Source organism: Etheostoma spectabile, chromosome 20 (assembly GCF_008692095.1).
Source record: "Etheostoma spectabile isolate EspeVRDwgs_2016 chromosome 20, UIUC_Espe_1.0, whole genome shotgun sequence".
NCBI classification, from domain to species: Eukaryota; Metazoa; Chordata; class Actinopteri; order Perciformes; family Percidae; genus Etheostoma; species Etheostoma spectabile.
The window spans coordinates 18,754,410-18,764,554 of record NC_045752.1 but is presented as its reverse complement, the minus strand read 5'-3'; the positions used below and the strand labels follow the sequence as shown (position 1 = coordinate 18,764,554).

General features: G+C 42.2%; 1 protein-coding gene across 1 annotated transcript in view; it reads right to left on the bottom strand.

Moving 5' to 3' along the window:
• rin3 (Ras and Rab interactor 3) overlaps positions 1-10,145 on the bottom strand; it is a 21,579-nt gene that overhangs the window by 11,103 nt on the left and 331 nt on the right. The window contains exon 2 of the mRNA XM_032500119.1: positions 2,205-2,850. Coding sequence (XP_032356010.1) covers positions 2,205-2,850 — 646 coding nt within the window. The remainder of the gene's footprint in view (positions 1-2,204; positions 2,851-10,145) is intronic.

Sequence of the window (10,145 nt, the reverse complement as noted above, 5' to 3'; positions counted from 1 at the left end):
AATCAGCAGAGACGAAGAGCGTAGGTATATGTTAGGAGATGACATAGGCACAGGCTAATTATTGCTAACTAAAATGCTAGTTGAGATTAATAATTAAACAAAACAACTTATGTATGTTGAAACTGTCTGCGAGCTTCTCCCAACAATACAGAGATTTTTTTGACCATGCGATAGCAAGTCACTTGGTTATGACACAATCGTTAGCCTATTTTCACAAAAACGTCTGCTACGGAGCCATAACGTGAGGTACAAGTTAATGGAGCCTTTTATACATTGTCGTGGTTCTTTAGAAATAAACAACGGACAAATAGAGTCTTTAAACGCATCGGATGTAAAGTTATTCGCTGTCAAAGTGGCGCCAAAATGAATGGCAGACAATGGAATGCTAACGGCGGGTGACTGCTTTGTAACACTAAAATGACGCCATAGGTGCTACGCTTTGTGGACGCCCACTTACCCCATTAAAGGCGACAAGCTTAGCTTAGCATAAAGACCAGAAACAAGGGCAACAGCTCGCCTGGCTCTGTCCCAAATTAAAAAAGTACGACCACTATCGACCAATATCCAACATCTGTGAAGCCCACTGTTGTTGTTACACGTTGTATCTTGTTGGTTTAATCTGTACACAAACGTGCAATTTGTGGCTTAAGAAGAAGTTAAAGGGGCGCTATGCAGTTTTGGCCATTTGTTTGCTTTTTGCTGGCAGGTTTCTCTATAGAGCCCCCCCCCCCCCCCCCCCCCCCCACAGATTCAGAATTTGGCAGCTTTACTTGTGTCTGACTCCTGCTCAGTCTGCCGTGTCTTCTTTCTCTGTTCCTCCGACAATGCTTTCCTAACTTTCTGTTTCTTTTTTTGCCAATTCAGCCATGACCGTAAGTGTGAAAAACTCGTAAAAACTCCATCGCTATCTTGTTAGCCGGTTCCTGAATGGGCGTATGTGTGCAGTGCCGTGAAGCAATTTGCTAAATCGTGAGACCTGATATCGCCAGCCCAAAGTTGCAAAGATGTTTTTTCCGCTCCCAAGCGCTAGGGGGGAGCAAGACGACCACCATTCAACTCCAAAGAAAAGTCATATTGTATAACCATTCCAATGACTCCAAAGCTGTTCAGTTAGGGTGAATTAAGCTAAAGAAACTGCATTGTTCCCCTTTAAAGGACATGTTGGAACTATTTCTAGACAAACAACTAATCTGCCCAGCACTAAAACTAAAACCACAAATTGTTGTTTTTACTGTTACTGTTTGTGTGGTTAAACAAAGTCAGAGACAGAAAGGCTGTTTCCAGTCTTCATGCTAAACTGAGCTAAATCTTTCCTTGATCACTTACACAGGAGGCGTGTTCAGCCATGTTTTTCAGTCATCTGGTCTTTGTGCTTCCTGATATACAGCAACCTGAAGCATATTTCAACACTTAAAGTCTATTTAATTCCATAGTGTTGCTGTATTGGGCTCTGAGCGTTCTGTTATTAGGATAATTACGTCTTAAACTCTCAAATAGTTGTTTCAAAACTTCCCCTGCATTTTCCCTGTAATTAGTAGCAAACGTTATTTTACTCATAAAAACATCCACAGACATTATTGGGAAATTGTTGAATGACAAAATAAAGAGTTTTTCTGTGTCCTTTCTAAAAGAATCGTCTGAGAAAGCTTTTAGAGCATTAAGTGATAAACGCCAGTTGATTGCCCTACACCATCCAAAACTCAATATGTCTTTTTTTCAGAGAGGTTTATTTTTAATTTAGTCTCACTTTGCCAGACCTTCCTCCACATGCTGTGGTTTATTGGCATTTCTTTAAACCAATCACAATCGTGATTGGTTTGAGAACCTATGAAAAGCCACGGTGCCCCTGCAAAATAGCCTCAGGAAGGAACTTGTTTTGGTGAAACGTGTGTAAATTCAAAGGTTGTTTTAGTCAGATTGGACGAATAGTCTAGCTAGCTGTCTGGATTGACCCTGCAGAGATCTGAGGAGCCGGTAACCATAGAGTTTAAAATTCCAACACCAAGAAAGCGGAAAGAAACGGACAGCCGGCCGTAGAGAGTGACATCTGGCGGAATTTCTGGCGGCAACGGAGCAATCATGGAAGTGGAACGTCGTGGATATAGACTATTATTTAGATTATTAGATATACTGTAGATTATTAATTTTAACTCTATTTGAAAGATTTGAGGCAAAAACAATGTGTAGCTGTGTGTGTGTCTCACCCCGGCCTTCTCTTTCTCCATGACACTAGTGCTTTGGTCTTGGCTGAGTCCTTTGGGCTGCCATACCGAGACGCTCCAAACCAGCCGATCTATGAGACTCAGGAACGCAGGAGTTGGAGAAGATGGCGGGATAACAGGTGGAGGAGGAGGAGATGAGGAGGAGGATGAGGGTAACGGAGGAGTAAGAAGAGGAGGAGGAGGAGGAGGAGGAGGAGTGAAAGAGGGAGAGGGATCAGAGGAGACAGTTGGTTGGAGAGAAAGCAGGGGAGAAGGAGAGACCGGAGTAGGGGAGAGTGGAGGGGGAAGAGATGGGGGAGGAGGGTTGAAGGAGAGAGGCGGAGGAACGGAGGGAGGAGAATTGGAGGAGAGGGGGGGAGGAGGTTTGGAGATAGGAGGAAGAGGATGAGGAGGTTTGGAGACAGGAGAAAGAGGGACAGGAAGGGATGAAGGAGTGGACTCAGGTAGAGGAGGACAAGAGGGGAGCGAGGGGGACTTCACAGCAGGAGGGGGCGGTTTGGGTCGACATGGCCGGACCGGAGGGTTGCAGGAGGGCAGGGAGGGTGGAGAAAGCGGAAGCGATGGAGGGATGGAGGCAGGAGAAGGGGCGGATGGAGTGTCAAGTGATCCTGTCAGAGGGCTGGTGTGGCTGTGAAGGGAAAAAAAGGGGAAAGGTCAGGAATGGCAACAACATTCGGAGGATCTGTTTATGTCTTGTCTCTGCTTCAGTTTGCCTCCAGATGCATCTGGTGATCCAGACTTGACTCATTCAAAGTGACTGCAGAAAAAAAGATGGAAGTTACATTTCAACTTGTGTACTGCATGTAGTGTTACACATGATTTGTTTCATTACTGTGGCAGAAACTGTTGTGAAGAAGACCTGGAGCCATCCATTTGCTTTATAGACTGGCTGCATTAATTGCTTTAATCAGAATAGGTTCTGTTGCCACAATAAGTACACACATGTGGAATATTAAAAATGAATATGAAATAAATAAATAACAAATTCAGAAAAAACAAATGCATGCATAACTGTACTTTGAAAAAAAAGGCTGAATGGGTTGTCTGAATTTGCAAAAGAATATGTAGCATATGGGCAGATGTACAGTCCAGAATGAAGGTTAGTGCAATTGTTGGGATAAAAGGGGGGGGGGGGAAAGCATCAATAGTGCAGTGCAATCTCAATTTTCAGCTTCTATTAAAATCTGTTTTGAGTGATCCAATCACAAGTGGACAGCTCTAAGCACACACATCTGGCTGTAAGATGTGTTTCCACATGAGTCTTGACTGACTATTTGTAAACACTTACACAATTTCCGTTTGCACATAGACTGGAAGTGTGTGTATTGATGTCACTCTCACAGAGATGTGCAATGACTGAAAGCTATAGTGCGTAGTGTCTGTCTCCCTCAAGAGGAATTCTAAGTAATGACAATTCTGTTGGTGCACGCACATGACACAAGCCTTCACCCTTAACCCTCCCCCACGCAGTTGCTCGTAGCCAAGGAGGACATGGAGGATTACAAAAACATGATGGACTCTTCAGAAGAGGTAATTAATTAATTGATTAACTTGAGTTTCTGTGCGCCGGACGACACAAGTTTTTCTACACAGCCATGCTAAGAAATACAGAGAGAGTAGTGTGGAGCTGATAATCTTAAAATAACCCTTGTAACAACTCATTTGGCATCGTTTGACTGTAACAGACATTTATTATTATAAAAAAGTAACAAACTAAAGCTTTAATGAAAGAGCGCTGTGTGCCGTCTGTATGCTGAAATACGGATGTCTACTGACGGAGCTCGGACCTGTGCAAGACAGAAAGATGTTTTTAAGAAATCTCAGTGTGTTCGGCTCTCAGTACAGTTGGAGCTTCTAATGCCATCTCTGTGGAGTGAAGTTTAGTTTTAGTTTGCGTTTCATTATTGGCTTGTTGGAGCCGTGATACGTTACTGCTGAGGAACAGCCAACGTTTCTTAATAAAAGCGTTTAAATAACAAAATAATATGGAACTTTTTTGTAAAGAATTCATAGGAAATGTAACCGTTCCTCTGGCTCGCCGGCTTCTAAAATGCAATCAGCAGACGATGCGTAAAAGCAGGAATGTCTGTATAATACCCTACATATTTGTGCATTTGGCGACGTTTTATGAAACTAAATATGAGGTTATTGTATACTGGTTGCTGCCTTTTCCAGGCAAAGATGGGGCACAGCGCTCCAGACAGCAGAAAACACAGCTCTATTGTGATCTAGCCTTTACTTCCGTGATGAACGTGCGTCACTTTGTAACACACGTTATAATGCTCGTCCAGCTGCCAGCGTGGCACGCCCTCATACTCTGCTTCTGACTGGGTCTTTTTACGTAGTTTCAGGACAGTTATCTAATGAAGCATTCTCATTTATTGTTGCAGCATGCAGCTGCAGTTTGTTTGCGGTGTTAGCTTATTAGTGATGTTAGCAGTGATGTTAGCATGCTAACACGATTGCGCTACAAATGTGTGTTATTTCAGTATTTAGGTACTTAAAATATTAAGTGTATATTTGTGCTCTGCTTTGCAGTTTCACACTTTATTCCATTTATCTCTCAAAATGCAACACTGCCTTTAAATAATTTAGTACAGGTCAAATGCCTGTCCTGTAATATGAAATACCGTGACCAATACTTTGTGACCAATAATTTTATATTTAGATTGAATCCTTCTCTCTAAACTGTTTTGTATGCGTGTCCATGGAGCATGGAGGAGGAAGAGCTACACTTTCTCCCAAATTCCAACAACTCAAATGTTTTAGTGACACGCAACAGAGACGGACAACTTGATAAGACACACACTAAATATGTGGTGCCGCTATAAAATGTCATGAATACGGGTGAATCGTGTATTTTTGGTAGTTTCTTCCTACAATATGTATCTTTCATGTACCAGCCGGATCATTGGCAATGCAACGAGATGCATTTCACATCAACCTCAGTGATGGAGATGTACATCCTTACTGCCTGTTTCTGTCCTTCTGAGTGAGACAGAAGGAGTGTTTTTACGTAACTGAATGGCTGAGCAGCCTGTGGTTAGTGAAGGCATCACAACAGTTTTTAAAGGAACACAGGAATCAGACATGTCAGGGTATCAGGATATACAGATATCCTTGTTCTTATCCTTCAACTGGTCAGAGTGCAAAGCTGCTGGGCTAGTGGCTGTTAGTTACTTCAGAAACAATTGTTAGCAATGGACACTGGAAGAGGAAGCGTTGTGGTTATGTGGGGATTAGCCCATGAGTAACGGCATCAGCAAGAGAAAGATGATACAATTAGGGGAGTTTGACAATGATGTCATATTGAATGTAAAATACTACAGAATTTGGTACCTTTTGCTGCAGTAGCAATCACACTACGACTAGCAACTGACAAACTTTACTTACTATTTCAGAGAACACCACTCTTGTGTCTGATGGTTTTACCGTGTAGGCCTATAGCTCAGAGGTGTGACACAGTAGCAATCGGGAGTATTGGGACTTTTCCAGGGTGGGTCAGTAGTGTTTTTTTTTATGAAATAGTGAAGGAAATACACAGTAAATGGTGACTTTCATAGAGAAAGAAAGACACCTTACAACCATGTGAACATGTATAAACCTGTATCAGTACTGTGATTTTAAAAGGACCATAGGTCGGCTGTGGCAACCAGGTCTCACCGCAGTTGGTGAAATGGTCACCTTATTTTCATCTATTGATTCGTCAACAGGGACACGATTTTCTAGTTTGTTTTGTGGGACGCAACAACGGGGAAATAAAACGCCACACGAGGTAGATGGTGACAAAGACGGCTGCCAGGACACGATCGGCGGTCTCTGGGGGACTCAACAACGGGGAAATGAAACGCCACACGAGGTAGATGGTGACAAAGACGGCTGCCAGGACACGATCGGCGGTCTCTGGGGGACTCAACAACGGGGAAATGAAACGCCACAGGCCGGCGACAACAACGGGATGGCTGTGGTTAGGAAAAAAAAACAACAGGGAAAGGAATCGCAACACGCAGGAGACGGCGACAACAACGGGACGGTTGTGGTACACGCGGGACGCGATCCCCGGTCTCCGGGGTGAAAGTCTTGTGTTGTTTGACTCATCCACCGCCCCGACCAACCCCCTCACGCGGATTTTCAGCTATTCAATACTACTAGCTACCATAACCGTGGTGTTATCACGAAAGATGCTTCCCATTAAAATACAGTAGTTTAAAATCCGTGCTCACCACCACGATAAAACAACTAAATCGTGACCCTGTACGCAAATCAAAAGATTAAATAACGTCACAATTTCACGATTTGCCATGAGACTGGGCTTTAGGTGGTTTAGAAGTTTTAAAGGGTTAGTTCACCCAAATTTAAGGTGAGCAGCACAAACAAGTTTCATTCAACTTCATTGTTTTGGAGTTATGGCAGGAATCTCATCACATATCAATACCTGAGCAAATAAAACAGAAACTATCTGCATCGATAGGTAATAACAGGTAATGGAGATTATATGTGTTAAGTAGGCTAATTTGGGTGAACCAACCCTTTAAAATGTCCATTTAAACAACAGCTATATGTTACCTCCTTTTAAACTATTTGTTGATACTGATATCTGATATTTATAAGCCACATAGAGCTCAGTTTTGAGTGAAATCCTTCTTTAAATGAATTTAAAAGCAATATCCAGTGAAACTGAGGAAGTCATATCTCTACACAACAAAAAGTCCTGTTTGTGCCACACACACGTCACACTCGCTCACAGGAAAATTGTCAAATAACCATTAGGTCAGCTAAATCTTCTCTGAGATAGCAACATAGTTGTTGTTGGTAAAACACCCATTCTGGAACATTCTGGAATTTACTTTATCTATCTATTAAACGGGACACAAACCCACTGAGTGAAAGTCCGCTGTGTGTTTAAGGCTACATTTACATCGCTACATTTTGGTTTTTGTTGGAGTTTTCAGCCAAAAGCGATCTCTGTGCTCCAGAAGAGACAGATGTCCGTTTCCTTCCACTTTCTTTGTATTGGAATTTTAAACTCCGGTGGATTTATGACGACTATTGTTGCTACTCAGCTCTCTGAATGTTAAATTGACACAGCTAGCTGGACTATCTGTCCAATCTGAGCTTTCTCACGCGACTAAAACTACTTTTGAACGTACACGTTCCACCATTAAACAAAGTTCCTTTCCGAGAGCTCAGACAAGTATGATTGGTTTAAAGAAATGCCAATGAACCAGAGCACACACCCGGAATGCTGTGTGGACTAGCCAGACCCTCCTCCGCAGCGCTGTGGAGGATGGTCTGACAAAGTGGAACTAAAAACTATAAAATGAAATTTTGTTTGGATCATTAATAAAAATTCAGTAATAAAATACATAATAGTATAGCACGCAAAATCTTTCGGCATTACTTTTAACACTTATATTTACAGTTGTGGTCAAAAGTGTACATACACTTGTAGAAAATCACAATGTTATGGCTGTCTTGAGTCTTCAATAAGTTCTACAACTCTTATTTTTTCTGTGATAGAGTGATCGGAACACATACATGTTTGTCACAAAAAACAGTCATAAAGTTTGGTTCTTTCATAATTTTATTATGGGTCTGCTGAAAATGTACCAAATTGCTGGGTCAAATATACATCCAGCAACAAATATGTCAATTTTGTGATGTAGCGAGTTGTGTCAATCAAATTAGCTTCATGTCATGGCCTCTTCACTTCTTCTAAGTGATTCTGATTGACTACAGCTGTTGACTTCTCATGAGCCCATTAAATAGGGCTCATTTGACCCAGTGATTAGACTCAGCTACAAAAGCTACATGGGAAAGTCAAAGGAACTCAGTGTGGATCTGAAAAAGCGAATTATTGACTTGAACAAGTCAGGGAAGTCACTTGGAGCCATTTCAAAGCGCTACAGGTCCCAAGAGCAACTGTGCAGACACTTATACGCAAGTATAAGTGCATGGAACAGTTGTGTCACTGCCACGATCAGGAAGAAAACGCAAGCTATCACATGCTGCCGAGAGGAGATTGTCAGAGGGTCAGAGTCACCACAGAATCACCAAGAAGCAGTCTGCAAGGATTTGGAAGCTGATGGAACACAGGTGTCAGTCTCCACAGTCAAGCGTGTTTTACATCGCCATGGACTGAGAGGCTGCCGTGCAAGAAAGAAGCCCTTGCTCCAGAAAAGGCACCTTAAGACTCGGCTGAAGTTTGCTGCTGATCACATGGACAAAGATAAAACCTTCTGGAGAAAGTTCTCTGGTCAGCGAAACAAAATTGAGCTGTTTGGCCACAGCACCCAGCAATATGTTTGGAGGAGAAAAGGTGAGCCTTTAATCCCAGGAACACCATGCCTACTGTCAAGCATGGTGGTGGTATATTATGCTCTGGGGATGTTTTGCTGCCAGTGAACTGGTTCTTTGCAGAAAGTAAATGGGATAATGAAGAAGGAGGATTACCTCCAATTCTGCAGGAAAACTTAAAACCATCAGCCCGAAGGTGGGGTCTTGGGCGCAGTTGGGTGTTCCAACAGAACATGACCCAAAACACACTCAAAGTGGTAAAGGAATGGCTAAAACCAGGCTAGAATTAAGGTTTTAGAATGGCCTTCCCAAAGTCCTGACTTAAACCCCATTGAGAACATGTGGACAGTGCTAAAGAAACAGGTTCATGCAAGAAAACCATCACATTTAGCTGAACTGCACCAATTCTGTCAAGAAGAGTGGTCAAACATTCGACCTGAAGCTTGCCAGGACCTTGTGGATGGCTACCAAAAGCGCCTAGTTGCCGTGAAAATGGCCAAGGGACATGTAACCAAATACTAATGTTGCTGTATGTATATTTTTGACCCAGCAGATTTGGTGACATTTTCAGCAGACCCATAATAAATTTATGAAAGAACCAAACTTTATGACTGTTTTTTGTGACAAACATGTATATGTTCCGATCACTCTATCACAGAAAAATAAGAGTTGTAGAACTTATTGAAGACTCAAGACAGCCATAACATTGTGATTTTCTACAAGTGTATGTACACTTTTGACCACAACTGTATGTGACTTTTTCAACTATACTAATGTTACAGTAGTAGCGAGATGGGTGTACAGTTTTCCAGGTATGTCTGGCAACCCGGCCTGCTTGTCAAACTGGGCAGTGGATAACAACAGAAAAGATAGTATTTCATCTTAGCTTGTTTCCTTAATATCTGATGACGCATTGGGGTCATTTTTTTATTTATTACAGCAATATATTACATATTGGACCTTTGAGTAAGGGATCTGAATACCTCATCCATCCAACACCCCCAACTTTGCTTGACCTAACGTGACCTTTAAGATAATCACATTCTCCTGAAAGTAATCCTGGCACTGCCTTGTATTTTTTTTTGATAACCTTATTCTTAAAGTAGAAAACCTGACAATGCTCAACAAAGGAGGCAGCAGCCTAAATGAGCTTGTTAACTGACACATAGTCCAACAAGTAAGACTCAAGTTCAAAGGATCCTAAATCCCATTATCACCAAAACAAAGTTCAAAGTCGGACAAAAGAGTTACATCCAAACTCTTGGCTGTGTAGATCTCAAATCAAACATGCTCACACATTCCCATCTGCCTTGTAACGGTCTGATCTGCCTTTTTCATGGGCGGTAGCAACATTCAACCATTTACATTTTCCCCTACAAGTGGGATTAAAAGAAACTCCAAACGTCAGCATTTCTGTAACAAAATGGTGAGCACTCTTAGCGCAGTGCAGCTCATTTATTAGAAATCTGATTTGACGAGTCACCCTGGAAATCAGGATCTGGTATTTCACAAACTCTAAGAGGCTAGTGACCTAAATATTAGTCGGAGAGTAATCACATCTGTTTTTCCTGCTCCGGCTGTTTAACTTTCAACCCCCAACTACCTCTCCCCTCCATGACAGTTAAC